Source organism: Rhinoderma darwinii, chromosome 13 (genome assembly GCF_050947455.1).
Source record: "Rhinoderma darwinii isolate aRhiDar2 chromosome 13, aRhiDar2.hap1, whole genome shotgun sequence".
Classification (NCBI taxonomy): Eukaryota; Metazoa; Chordata; class Amphibia; order Anura; family Rhinodermatidae; genus Rhinoderma; species Rhinoderma darwinii.
Window position 1 is genome coordinate 10102029 of NC_134699.1, and position 14509 is coordinate 10116537.

The window sequence follows — 14509 nt, forward strand, 5'->3', positions numbered from 1 at the left end:
TTAAAACGGAACGGATGTGGATTGACAACCACGCGGATGTGAAGACTGTGCATGAGGCCTTAAGGTCTCCCCATATTCCAGGAATCTTCCGGATGTCAACTAATTTCCAGCGGGTAATTGGTAAATAAAGGGCATAAAGATATTCGTCTCGAGTCCTGGTTTTCTTCCCTCTATAGAAGTCAAAGAAACGGTAACATACGCCTGGGGTTGTGTGACTTCCATTGACTTTTATGGAATGTGACTCTTGCAACTATGTAGCGATGTTTTCATATCCTCTGAGGCCCCACAATAGGCACAAACCTGCCACAGATGGCGCCGCATTAGAGCAGCAGCCACAATGGCCCAAATAAATGGCACGAGACTGTATGCAGTACAGTTACATACGTTATCCATAGGGTGCCACGTTAAACGAAAATGTATATGGCAGTGGCCAGCTGTATAGTAAAGTATATCGGCCGGGCTGATGCCAAAAAGCCACGGACACGTTCAGCGTATGTGTAAACACAACCTGATTATATTTGTGTTTAGTCTCGGCCTAAAAATAATAATTGATAAATAACTGGGCTCTAACCAAGAATAGCAACCTGTTAAATGTAATGTCCCTTTAATAAGGAACCATTTTACTGTAGACTTATATTAGCTCCTCTATGTTTGACTTACACAAAATGGCCACCGCGCCCCTCTAGAGATACAATTTCCGCTCTAGTGTTCAGTTGCAACTGCTACCATGGCAGCGGCTACGACTTCCTGTCTTCAGCTTACTAACCCGGAAGTGTTCCCGTCTGCCGCTTTGACTTCTCTGTTTCCGGGGCGGTGCTTCCTTCTCTTTCGTGTCAGCCATTACGGTGAACAGGAGGTGAGCTCTGGCGCTGCGCGGTGTTGTGGTCTCCGGAGCGGCCCTCGTTGCGTGTAGTCCGCCTCTGTCGTGTTTCTGGGGTCGGGGCAATGTCCGTGTCCCAGAAACGTGGCCGCAGCTTTGCTCTGGTTTTGAAGCCGCGAGTATAGAGCGGCATACACGTGTCCGGGGGGTCTTGCGCATCTCCGGCTACCATTCTGGGAAAGGCCGGGGATTGGTAGGCCGCAGCTCCGGCTTAAAGGAATAAGAAATTAATGAGTTCGTCTCACATCCGTCCCTGCCTCCAGTGGTCACAGAGCTGCACCAGACCCGTCAGTCTCCTCATATTACACAGGGTGGAGTAATGGGGGATCCACAGTGGAGCTCCATCCCTGGACCAGATATTTACTGGAGTGTAAATCCAAAATCCATTCTTCTGTGTGAGGTCCTGGAAGTCACATCCAGTATAAATCGTCGGCTCGTTGCTCTTCTATGTAAAAATTGAGTCACTGCATACATGGCGTTACTTAGGCCCTGTTCACATTTGTGTCTTTCTGTTCTTTAGAGGAGAACACCGAAAATACTGGGAGCGCCAGTTCCGTTGGTGAAAGAGACACCATCCGCGCCCAACGAAACCCATTGGCTTTGTCATGGTGTCCGTGGTTTTACCGGAAACAATAGCTTAGCATGCTGCGCTATTGTTTTCTGTATTTTCCGACGGATTTGTGACTGCGCCTCCAACGCAGGTGCGAGCCGGCCCTTATCCTGTACTGATCCTGAGTTACATCCTGTGTTATACTCCAGAGCTGCACTCACTATTCTGCTGGTGGAGTCACGGTGTACATACATGACATTACTTATCCTGTACTGATCCGGAGTTATACTCCAGAGCTGCACTCACTATTCTGCTGGTGGAGTCACGGTGTACATACATTACGTATCCTGTACTGATCCTGAGTTACATCCTGTATTATACTCCAGAGCTGCACTCACTATTCTGCTGGTGGAGTCACTGTGTACATATATTACATTACTTATCCTGTACTGATCCGGAGTTATACTCCAGAGCTGCACTCACTATTCTGCTGGTGGAGTCACGGTGTACATACATTACGTATCCTGTACTGATCCTGAGTTACATCCTGTATTATACTCCAGAGCTGCACTCACTATTCTGCTGGTGGAGTCACTGTGTACATATATTACATTACTTATCCTGTACTGATCCGGAGTTATACTCCAGAGCTGCACTCACTATTCTGCTGGTGGAGTCATGGTGTACATACATTACGTATCCTGTACTGATCCTGAGTTACATCCTGTATTATACTCCAGAGCTGCACTCACTATTCTGCTGGTGGAGTCACTGTGTACATTACGTATCCTGTACTGATCCTGAGTTACATCCTGTATTATGCCCCAGAGCTCCACTTGCTATTCGGCTGGTGGAGACACTGTGTACATACATTACTTATCCTGTATTATACTCCAGAGCTGCACTCACTATTCCGATGGTTGCTATTGGAAACAGTCAGCAAGCGTATTGAAAGACACACCTTAACAGTTCGGCTGAGCTCCTGTAATCTGAGGGGCAGTTCATTATTTCCTTCTTCAGATTATTAGTGTAAAACTGTTCACACCACGTCCCTGCATTCGGCACTTGTGTCCAGACCTGGAAAGCTCCTGGCTCATACGCCGAACGTATCCATAGGCTCCCGTTCACCTGGCGTGTCGCCTTTTGTCATGCATTTGCAAACCCTTTTTACACAGTATTATATGCAGTAAATAAAAAAAACATTGTGCAGCGTAATATATATATATTTTTTAATATCCTCTGACCGTAGCCTTCTGTCAGAGGGATGTTAAATATTCTCCCGCCATAGAATGGTGTGAACAGAGCCTTAACATATTTCCCAGAATGCAAGTCACTAGTACAAGCTGTGTGCCGACTTTGCTGGGAGGTTTCCGATGTGAAACTGCAGAATTGTGAATGCAGCTCTGGAGTATAATTTAGACTGTAATTCAGTGTTGTTGTTTTTTTGTTATAACAGTGACTCCACTTCTAATGTAGATGAATTGTATATAACTGTAACATGAGGGACATACATTACTGTATGTAAGTGTCCAATTATAATAAATATCTGGTGATCCGGCACCTGGGGATACTGGATTATCAGAATTGTATTGCATATTCTTTATTTGGGGGTTTAGTATCCGTTCAGATATTAGAGAAGAGTCTGTCTGTTCGTGAGGCTCTCGGGATGGAGCTCCTTATGTTAAAATCAATGCCGCTCCATCTGTCCTGAGAGACATATGACGCGTCGTTTGGAGAGACGGAGCGGCCTCTTTGTACTTGTAGCGGTTCTCACATTCTTCGTGATCCAGAACGACGGCGCTCTAATCTCTTTACAGCCACTTCTCACTATCAAGGTCCCTCGCCGCTGCTTGATTTTGCTGTTACGTCTTGTCCAGCGTCCCATAACATCAGCCAGTGATTGGCTACTCTGATCATGTGACGTGGTGGGTCAGTGCATCATTACATAGCAATGACGAGCAGCGGCGCCGTGGATATAGTGCTGATCTTTCGACACTGTTTTAATGCATTTTTTGTTTTATGACCAGGCTAGAACAATTTTAGTTTTTTTTGAAAATTACGTTTGGGTATTCTACAGAAAGAATCGCTGCGTCTTGCAGTACCGTATTCATGTTTTGTTTTTTTTTTCCTTTTGGCAGGTCTATCTAAAATCACCCACCTCTCAACATGCAGAACGACGCTGGTGAATTCGTGGACTTGTACGTCCCCCGTAAATGGTATGAAATGTTTATATTTTACATCTCTGTATTGATCGTCGTTATAGGGCTTGTCCAGGTTTATAATGTGTATGAGTCAACTGACCACTGCAGTGTTGTGCCCAGTGTTTACAAGCCAAGCAGCTGAAAGTGGATGTGGACTGCTGCAGTGTGATTGACAGACCTGCTGTCTGGTTCATGTATGTGTAGTTCTAGTATACTAGTCCTTCTGAATGAATTATGAATATTATCAAAAAGTTTATTTATTTGAGTAATTCAATTTCCAGCATCTTTTTCTTTTAATTTTGATGATTAAACCCAAAGTTTAGTCTCTCAGAAAATGAGAATATTGGGTAAATGTTGACAACTGTAGTCTCATGGTGCGACACTCTAATCAGCGAATAAACACAAAACACCTGCAATGGTTTCCTAAGCCTTTAAATGGTCCAACAGTCTGGTTCAGTGGCTACACAATCATGGGGAAGACTGCGGACTTCACAGTTGTCCAGAAGAGTCATTGACCCCCTCCACAAGGAGCGGAAGCCACAAGAGGACATTGCTAAAGAAGCTGATTGTTCAGAGTGCTGTATCCAAGCATATTAATGGAAAGTTGAGAGGAAGGAAAAAGTGTGGTAGAAAAAGGTGCACAAGCAACAGGGATAACCGCAGCCTTGAAAGGATTGTCAAGAAAAGGCCATTGAAGAATCTGGGGGAGATTCACGAGGAGTGGACTGCGGCCGGAGTCAGTGCTTCAAGAGCCACCACACACAGATGTATCCAGGACGTGGGCTACAACCGTTGCATTCTTTGTGTCAAGCCACTCATGACCCAGAGACCACGTCAGAAGCGTCTTACCCGGGCTAAGGAGAAAAAGGACAGGTCTGCTGCTCAGTGTCCAAAGTCCTGTTTTCAGATGGAGGTAAATTTTGCATTTCATTTGGAAATCTCGGTCCCAGAGTCTGGAGGAAGAGTGGAGAGGCGTCAGTCCAAGTGTCTTGTGGTCCAGTGTGAGGTTTCCAGTCGGTGATGGTTTGGGGGCCGTGTCATCTGCTGGTGTTGGTCCACTGTGTTATATCAAGTCCAGAGTCAGCGCAGCGTCTAGCAGGACATTTCCCAGCACTTCATCCTTCCCTCTGCTGACAGCTTTATGGAGATGCTGATTTCATTTTCCAGCAGGACTTGGCACCTGCCCACACTGCCAAAAGTACCAATACCTGGTGTAATAATCAGTATCACTGCACCTGATTGTCCAGCAAACTCGCCTGACCTAAACCCATAGAGAATCTATAGGATATTGTCAAGAGGAAGATGAGAGACCAGACCCAGACTCCATGCCACACCACATTGATTACACCTCAGTAGTGCCACAGGCTGATCGCCTCCATGCCACGCCGCATTCATAACCCCTCAGCAGTGCCACAGGCTGATCGCCTCCATGCCACGCCGCATTCATAACCCCTCAGCAGTGCCACAGGCTGATCGCCTCCATGCCACGCCGCATTCATAACCCCTCAGCAGTGCCACAGGCTGATCGCCTCCATGCCACGCCGCATTGATGCAGTAATTCATACAGTCGGAGCCATGACCAAGTATTGAGGGCAGACACTGTACATACTTTTCAGTAGGCCAACATTTCGGTATTAATCATTTTTGAAATTGGGCTTATATAATATTCTGATTTTCGGAGACACTACATTTTGGGTTTTCATTAACTGTTCCCATAATCCTCAACATTACAAGAAAACAATTCTGGAAATAGATCCCTCTGTGTGTAATAAATCTATAGAATGAGTTTCACTTTTTGAATTACTAAAATAAATTAACTTTTTGATATTGTAATTCATTGAGAAGGCCTAGTATGTACACAGGAGCCCACCCAGAGAGACTGCGCCAGTTTTAATATCGATCTTTCTTTGCAGCTCTGCCAGCAACAGAATCATTGGAGCGAAGGACCATGCCTCCATCCAGATGAATCTAGCCGAGGTAAGTCCAGAATAGCTGGCAGGATTCTTACCAGGCAGGTCAGAAGATCAGCATGGCATAATACCATCTATGTGGCATGTGCTTATACAGCTCTGTGTATGCAAATACACCACAGCTGCTGCAGAACCTCATTTGGAGTGTAGGCTTCTTGTCAATTGCTGATTGAACAATTTGTTGTTTTTTTTTTCTCTAAAAATGAGTTGGCGCGCGCTGTGCCTGGTGCACCTTCGCCCCTGTGCTACTGGCCTTGAGCTTAGTGACTCTAGCCTAGTACAAAGCTGCAATGTTTTTTGGGTGAGAAGACCTCGGGGCGTGGGGTTAGATGGAGCATGCCATAAGTTGTTTTTTTTTTTTGTCTGATTTTTAAGAAATGTTTCTATATGATATTAGAATCTGTAGAGGCCCGGTGTACGTCTATGGCAGGCCTGTCCCAGTTCCATACAAGACAGTAATATGGCCGTGTGGTTGATCCCTCATTGTCACCCCCTCAGTCTGTATCATGTAGAGGAGAATGTTAAACATTCAGCCGGCCGCTCGTCTGGAGAGCAGCGTCTCCTGATACTTATCTGTGTACTCCAGCCGCTACAATCCTGTTACTTTACATCATCCTCTGGTAACGCTTCTGCTATTTGTGATCATCTTGGCTCCAGCTTCTGTGCTCATGGCTTGGAGTAGCAGCTCGTTTAACCTCTAAAAAGTCCAATTAAATGATAGCATGCATTAACCCTTTAGCAGCTAGTGTCAGGCAGTAATAATTCAGAATCTCACAAGGTCTTTCTTTTTTGTAGGTTGATAAGGTAACCGGCAGAGTTACAGGCCAGCATAAGACCTACGCCATCTGCGGTACCATTCGTAGGATGGTAAGTTGCCCTCTTCCCTCATGTCCTGTGTTTTGTATGGTACCTCTACTCTGGACACCCCTGTGGGAGACTGAAGAGCCACTTCTCACACCGGGTATGTGCACACTGGGCGGATTAGCTTTGCTTTTTCCGCAATGGATTTCATTGCATAGACTCGGCAGCGCATTAGAGTAGCAGCAGACTGCATGACATTTATACAAATCTCCTCCACATGCTGTGGAAAAAATCAGCCGAGAAAACGTTCATTAATTGACCTGTGGTTCATTTTTTGTAGCCCCCGGCATGTCCGTTTATGCTGCAGAATCGTTACACTCTATTCGTGGTTTTCCCAATTTATTTCAATGGGAAGGTAAAAACCGCAACAAATAGTAAATCGGAAATAAAAACCTCTTTCAAGTTTAAATTTAATTTAAAAAAAGTCTATACTTACCCTCCTGGCGATGTCATGGTGACGGCTCCGTGTTCCCCGACTGTTCTCCGAGCAGCCCGACCTCTTTGGGATGATGTCATCCCATGTGACTCTTGCAGCCAATCACAGGCTTTATTAGTCACATGGGCTGCAGCGTCTTCACAGGAGGCTGCGCAGAAACCAGAGGAACGTGTCGCTATGGCAACACCAGTGAAGGTAAGTATTGGCTTTTTGTTCTGCAGCGGCGATTTTGGCCGAAAATCTGCCCCACAATTTGGTGCGGTCTTTCAACTGAATTCTCTTCGGGTTCTAGGTTGGATACGCTGTGTACACGGTATCTGAGCTGTGTGAACATACCCGAAGAGTGGTTTGTGCTCTGGTGATCTCTGCCGGCCATGTATTATATGGTGCACTTATTATATTTCTCTTTGATCGTGTATATCTGTGCGCTTAAAATGCCTGCCATAACCCGGCAGAAGATTTCATGGTCTCCTTGTTCTGCTCGCAGGGGGAATCTGATGACTCCATTCTCAGGTTGGCGAAAACCGATGGCATGGTTTCAAAGTAAGTGCAGAAGTTTTACCACGAGCGATTCTAGTATTCATGTTCTTCTCTATACACAAGTCCAGGCTCCTTTCTGCACTTTAATATTCGGATAGATCAGGGAATTGTGGGCTGAACCTGCAGAATTCAGTAGGATTGTTCTAATGTGTCTGTGTGAGGCCTCCTGACTGCCCCTTGACGTCTGCTGTTGGGGGAGGAGTAGGATTGGGCACTTGCCAGCTCCGTTTTTTATTTCTTTGAGATGAGTTGACGCTCTAATATATTCTGACATGCGTGTTTATGGAGGAATCAGGAGAGATGGCGACTTAAAGGGAATGTGTTGCCAGAAAAACATGTTGTTTTTTTTTAAATTAAACATTTAGTGTATAGGTGATTAAACATTGTTCAAATTTTTTTTATTTTTTTCACGAGTCAGGAAATATTATAAATTAATTCTAATTTATAATACTACCCATTTTTGGTCACTAGATGGAGCTATTCCCAAAATTGCAGCATTGCAACATTGGGTTAAAATCCCTCGCTCTAGTGAGCTCTCAGCATCCCCCCCCTCCTTTATCCTGGCTAGTGCCGGGATAAACGAGGGGTTTGAACGGTGTAACCTCCTACACTGTGTCGCCATTTTTTGAGCTAACACAGTGTAGTAGGTTTACATACAGTAGTAAACACACACAAACACGAACATACATTGAAATCTCTTACCTGCTCCTGCCGCCGCGGCTCCCTCCGGCCCGTCCGCTCCGTTTGCTGCCGCTGGTCCAAGTGCACAAATCCGGAAGCCGCGACCGGAAGTAGTAATATTACTGTCCGGCCGCGACTTCCGGTCCACAGGAAAATGGCGCCGGACGGCGCCAATTTCGAATTGGACTGTGTGGGAGCGGCGCATGCGCAGTTCCCACACAGACGCCGTACACTGAAGTCAATGGGACGGGAGCCGTTCGCAGTCCCTATGGGACTGTGGCTGCCGTATTCCATGTCTGTATGTGTCGTTAATCGACGCAGACAGAAATGGAACAAAAAATGGCAGCCCCCATAGGGAAGAAAAAGTGTAAAAATAGGAAAAAGTAAAACACAAACACACAAATGAATATAAACGTTTTTAATAAAGCACTAACATCTTTAACATATAAAAAAATAATTTGTGATGACACTGTTCCTTTAACCGCTCGCTGCCATGTTATCTGATGATTCTCTCTAGTCTGTATGGCTTGACAGATACTTTTAGCGCATTTCCTATGCGTTGGGGCGCATTGACATCATAGAGGGGGGGTGCCCTGCTTGAGCCAGAGCAGAGAGCGTCTAATAAGCAGCGGCTCTGGTATACAGAGACCTATAGAAACAAATAACGGCGAAGTATAGTAGTAAAAGAGGAAGGTGTCGCACTCACCAAATCCTTCTGAATGTTGGGCACGTCGTACTTAATGGTGCGTGGAAACTAGGGATAGGGATATGTCAGACTGGCGGCAGCTTCTCCCAGCAAATGTCTTTAAGAGGTAGTGGCTCCCATATTATAGGGGTTAACTTTGTTTTTTCTGAAGATGATTTTTTTTTTTTAACTATGGAACGGCTCATTGTATGAAACTTGTCATAGGTTTGTGTTATATCCCCCCCCCCCATACAATTAATGTGTCACATGACCGTGTCGTTCCAGGCGGCTGGATTGTTCCCATATAGCTGCAGGGTTTTGTACTAAAAGGCTTGACGAGACCAACACTTCATTAACACGTGAATTTTTATTTATTTTTTTTTTTTTCTCAGGAACTTCTAAATGAAGAATCCTTTGGATTTGGGAGTCTTGTAAGAAAACCATAAAATAAAAAAAAATTAAGAAAAAACTTGGCGTCTTTGTAGTATTGTGCTGTGTGTTCACAGGGGCTCGTCTGTGTGTCTTTCATGCGTTTTACTTTCTTGACGATCTGTTGGTCATTTGTACACCAATAAGGAGCTGCCCTGTAGCCTACAAGACACTGGCCCTACATCACGGAGATCCTAATGACTAAATATCCTGACTGGTCTGGTGCGGCGCTGTCCTGGAGCTTCAGATAAATGTGGATGCATTAATGGGATTGGTGATTTGGATCCACACAAAGTCTCCAGGAGGGGGGATGGGCCAGGGCTACATGCATGCACTCACAGCTATAGGTTATCCTTGAATGCAGTGAGAATACTGTGAGGCTTACGTTCTTATACTGTCCATTTTTGATTTTTAATGGATTATCCAATACCGACAAACTGATCTGTGAATCAGCCAAACTCCAATCGGGAGAAGGAAAATGTCTCTTCTCTATACCGTAATGTCACGTATGTTCCCTAGACATCTGGACAGCATTGATTCTAGTGTCTGCCCCGTATTACAGGGGAGTACATGCTCATTCTTTCTATGCATACTCGTCTCCTGGGATTGGATAGTATAGGTGAAGGGGAACTTTTGGGAAATGTATTTTTCCTTCCCATTTTTGGGAAGCAAACTTGCCTTTGACTACAGAAAAACCACACACGATATGTGGACTCACATCCTGAATACGGTGCTACTGTATTGCAATGGATCCGTGCATACAACAATACGGCCGTGTCACAGCGTGCCGCGTATCAGACCGCTCTCCCCTAGAAAGAGGAAAACCCCATATTCTACCCCACACGCAACCGCACTGCCCTCAACACTGCACGGTAATGGTCCATATCGCAATATAAAAGTGTCCTCTGAATGAGGCCGAAGGCTGAAATAACCGTGTAATGGCTTCATATGCTGTCACATGTTGCAATTGTTCCCGCAATATGTCCTCTGCTGAAAGCCGCCATATCCGCCAATGTAACGTGTAACTGTCCTATTTCTCCCTGCGCTGGCGGGCTTCAGCTGCCTATGAACACTATAGCGCCCTCTACTTGCCTGTAGGTGGTACTAGCCCGTTGTTATCCTGCTCGTGATCATACTAGGGCTTTGCTTTCTGTCAGTGCTGTTATCTGGGGTATGACAGGCTGTTTATAACACGGTCGGGGATTATCTGTGTGATGTAGGAGGTGACGGCTGTGCCCTCTGATGTGTATTGGCTGTTTCTTCCTCCTCGTTCTGATTACTTAAGCTCTTGTAGGTTTTCATTCAGGGGACGCAGCCAGGACAGAAATAGCGTGAGGCGCTTATCTCCTTGTCTGAGTGCCGGAGAGCGGCCGGAGCACTTGCACTTTTGAACCCTGACGCTCCATCTTGGATTTTACTCAGACCTGATCTCCGAAAGGATGAGGTTTGAAGAAATGGGAAGGTGAAATCTCTGCATCTGGCTTGTTATTTAAAGGGGCACTTCATACATTATGGATCTAGTACTCTGTTAAAAGGATTCTTCATTCAATATGGGTCTTGTAAGTTAAAAGGGGTCCTCCATCGTAACTGGAGTGAACCATCTGGATTCCATAAAATGTGTCCTCACCCAGTATGAATGTGGCCAATGGAAATCTTCGGCTGTGTTTCTTGGTTGCAGTAGGGGAGAACCCCTTTAAAGAGGCTCTGTCACCACATTATAAGTGCCCTGTCTCCTATATAAGGAGATGGGCGCTGTAATGTAGGTGACAGTAATGCTTTCTATTTTAAAAAACGATCTTTTTTCACAACGTTAGGAGCGATTTTGGTTTATGCTAATGAGCTTTCTTAATGCCCAAGTGGGCGTACTTCTACTTTCGACCAAGTGGGCGTTGTACAGAGGAGTGCATGATGCTGACCAATCAGCATCATGCACTCCTCTCCATTCATTTACACTGCACTAGCGATATAGATATATCACTATGTGCAGCCTCATACACAAGCCCTAACATTACTACAGTGTCCTGATAATGAATACACATGACCATCCAGCCTGGACGTCATGTGTACTCAGAATCCTGACACTTCTGACTCTTTTTTTTGTGAGATTCCAGCAACGGATACGAAATCTCGCGAGATCTCGGAGCTAAACGAGATTTGGTTTCACTTGCCGGAATCTCACAAAAAAAGATTCAGAAGTGTCAGGATTCTGAGTACACATGACGTCCAGGCTGGATTTCATGTGTATTCATTATCAGGACACTGTAGAAATGTTAGGGTTTGTGTATGAGGCTGCACATAGTGATATATCTATATCGCTAGTGCAGTGTAAATGAATGGAGAGGAGTGCATGATGCTGATTGGTCAGCGTCATGCACTCCTGTACAACGCCCACTTGGTCGAAAGTAAAAGTACGCCCACTTGGGCATTAAGAAAGCTCATTAGCATAAACTAAAATCGCTCCTAACGTTGTGAAAATAGATCGTTTTTTTAAATAAAAAGCATTACTGTCACCTACATTACAGCGCCCATCTCCTTATATAGGAGACAGGGCACTTATAATGTGGTGACAGAGACTCTTTAAATATGCATTTATGCTCCATTAAGCAAACCATATTGACTCCACCAGTGTTAATTCTATGATCGCGCCAACAGGGCGGACCCTACTAACTATGCGAGGATCTGCTGCGGTATATCAGTAAAGGCCGTAGTTTAGCTGATGTAACGGATGATCAGGCTTTAGTGTCCCGACGTTCGGTCTGACTGATTTTTCTCTAAAGTTTCATGTATGTTCTACGTACTGACATGATTGATTTGTTTCCCCCACTAGGATGACGCAGACGTAGGGGAACAATTCTAACACTATCCAGGTAAACTAGTTCTGCTAGGAATATTGCTCTGACCTGTTGGTACACGAGTGAGATTCAGGGCTTGTATATTTTCCTTGCTCTGCTGGGGTTTATTCCCCAGTTTTTTTTGTTTATAAAGTCATATGCGCCATCTATATTGCTGCAGCATTTACAGGGGCGTCTACCCAGGAGGTATGGGGTCTGTTATACAATATGGACGTTCTGCCTACCATATGGCACACTATTGCCAGTTTTACTAAAACTGGCATTTAGCACTTTAGAGTCTCTGTCACCAGATTATCAAATCCCTATCTCCTATTGCATGTGATCGGCGCTGCAATGTAGATAACAGCAAAGTTTTTTTAGTTTTTTTTTAGAAACGATCATTTTTGCCCAAGTCATGAGCAATCTTATATTTATGCAAATTAGCTTTTCAATGGAAAACTGGGCGTGTTTTCTCGTGTATTTCCAACTGGGCGTGTTTTCTCGTGTATTTCCAACTGGGCGTGTTTTCTCGTGTATTTCCAACTGGGCGTGTTTTCTCGTGTATTTCCAACTGGGCGTGTTTTCTCGTTTTACCAACTGGGCGTGTATTGTGTTTTTACCAACTGGGCTTTGTGAATAGAAGTGTATGACGCTGACAAATCAGCGTCATACACTTCTCATCGTTCCCAGCCAGCTTCTTTCACTGCAGACACACAGCGTGACGTCACCCACAGGTCCTTCAACCTTGGCGTCGGAAGAGAGAACACACATCGGCTCCAGGCGTCAGAGTACAGTTGAATCTGCAGCAGCATCACCATGTGCAGGTAAGCATAGTAAACTCCCTAGAGACGAGCATATTAACCTTTTGGACGCCTGGAGCCGATGTATCTTCTTTGTCCGACGACAAGGTTGAAGGACCTGTGGGTGACGTCACTCTGTGTCTGCAGTGAAAGAAGCTGGGTGGGAACGATGAGAAGTGTATGATGCTGATTTGTCAGCGTCAAACACTTCTATTCACAACGCCCAGTTGGTAAAAACACAATACACGCCCAGTTGGTAAAACGAGAAAACACGCCCAGTTGTCCATTGAAAAGCTCATTTGCATAAATATAAAATGGCTCATAACTTGGGCAAAAATGATCGCTTTTCAGAAAAAAAACGTTACTGTTATCTACATTGCAGCGCCGATCACATTCAATAGGAGAGAGGGATTTGATAATCTGGTGACAGAGCCTCTTTAAGTCTTAGTCTGAAGCCCACAGGAGTAAGATGCGCGAACCCATTCATAAATTTGTTGCGTATTCTGCTGTCTGCTCCAGAAAGGGAGATCCATGCCAGCTACGAGCCAGGGCATTAAATGTAAGTTAATGTCAGGCTGCAGGTGGCCGAACCTCCACTTTGCTAAAGTTGCATGAGCGGCATAAATGCATTAAATGCTGCAATTTTTTGTGCAAATTGGAACTTTTGATGCATTTGCAACTTTCCTACGCCAGAAAGCTGGCGTAGAATTCCCACCTATGTGCAACAGTAAAGGGATGTTCCAGTCCATAAAAATTGATGTGGGTAGGCCATCAATAGCCGATCGCTCGTGGTGTGACTCCCGGGACCCCCGCTGATCAGCTGTTTTGAAGGGGGTGCAGCACTCATATGAGCGCTGCTTCCCCTCCATTTCTTTTTGCTCACTGTGAGTCATCTACACACATGTACACGGTGACATGTCAAAAGTTTTGATTGGTGGGGGTCCAAGCACTGAGACCCCCACCAATCGCTAAAACGAAGCTGCAGAAGTTCTCAGTTGGGCGCTGTGCCCCCTTCATTTCTGATCGGCTTTATATAGCGGTGTACGGGTTCTTAGACTTTCTATTGAGCCTGTAAACTGCTCCGAAGTCGTTCAGAAACGAAGCCGCACAGCGCTCACCCGAGCGCTTCTGTTGCTTTGTTTTAGCGATTGGTGGGGTTCTCAGTGCTCAGGCCCCCACCAATCAAAACTTCTGACATGTCACTATGACATGTCAAAAGTTTTTTAAAAGTTTAGTTACATTCGCGAATAAAAGCGGACATGACAGAGCATTTTTAATCTTAAAGGGTTAGTCCAGGATTAAGTGTATAGAGCTGAGCTGTAATACCAGACACAACCCGTGGACATCTGTTCCTGGAAAGAGTAGACCTTCTCGAATCCTGGACAACCCTTTAAACCTTCCTAATTTGCTCCCTGAGTGCTGTGTTTGTCTAAACTGGCTGCAGAGCTTCTCTCATTAACGTCTTCGTGACCGCGGAGGCACCTTCTTTATATGGCGACTGTTAAGGCAAATCTTACCGTGACTGATCAGAACGAGATCCGTGTTAGTTTCTTATTTAATGAGCGTAATAGGTCATTTGGCCCTTTAAAAATGTCGCTTGCTGTACCCAGCTTGTTGCCTGATTTATGGCCAATAAACACGGCTA

The 14509-nt window shown here is 45.1% G+C and overlaps 1 protein-coding gene and 1 long non-coding RNA gene across 2 annotated transcripts in view; both read left to right on the forward strand.

Moving 5' to 3' along the window:
* Positions 1-753: 753 nt before the first annotated feature.
* On the forward strand, positions 754-9288 carry RPS21 (ribosomal protein S21). Its single transcript, XM_075845462.1, has 6 exons — positions 754-856; positions 3569-3646; positions 5545-5608; positions 6397-6468; positions 7386-7441; positions 9197-9288. The coding sequence occupies exons 2-6, from the start codon at positions 3597-3599 to the stop codon at positions 9204-9206; spliced, it is 252 nt and encodes an 83-aa protein (XP_075701577.1). The 5' UTR covers positions 754-856; positions 3569-3596; the 3' UTR covers positions 9207-9288.
* Positions 9289-11969: 2681 nt separating this feature from the next.
* LOC142665579 (uncharacterized) overlaps positions 11970-14509 on the forward strand; it is a 42032-nt gene continuing 39492 nt past the window's right edge. Inside the window, exon 1 of the long non-coding RNA XR_012851524.1 lies at positions 11970-12100. This is a non-coding gene — a long non-coding RNA (uncharacterized LOC142665579). The remainder of the gene's footprint in view (positions 12101-14509) is intronic.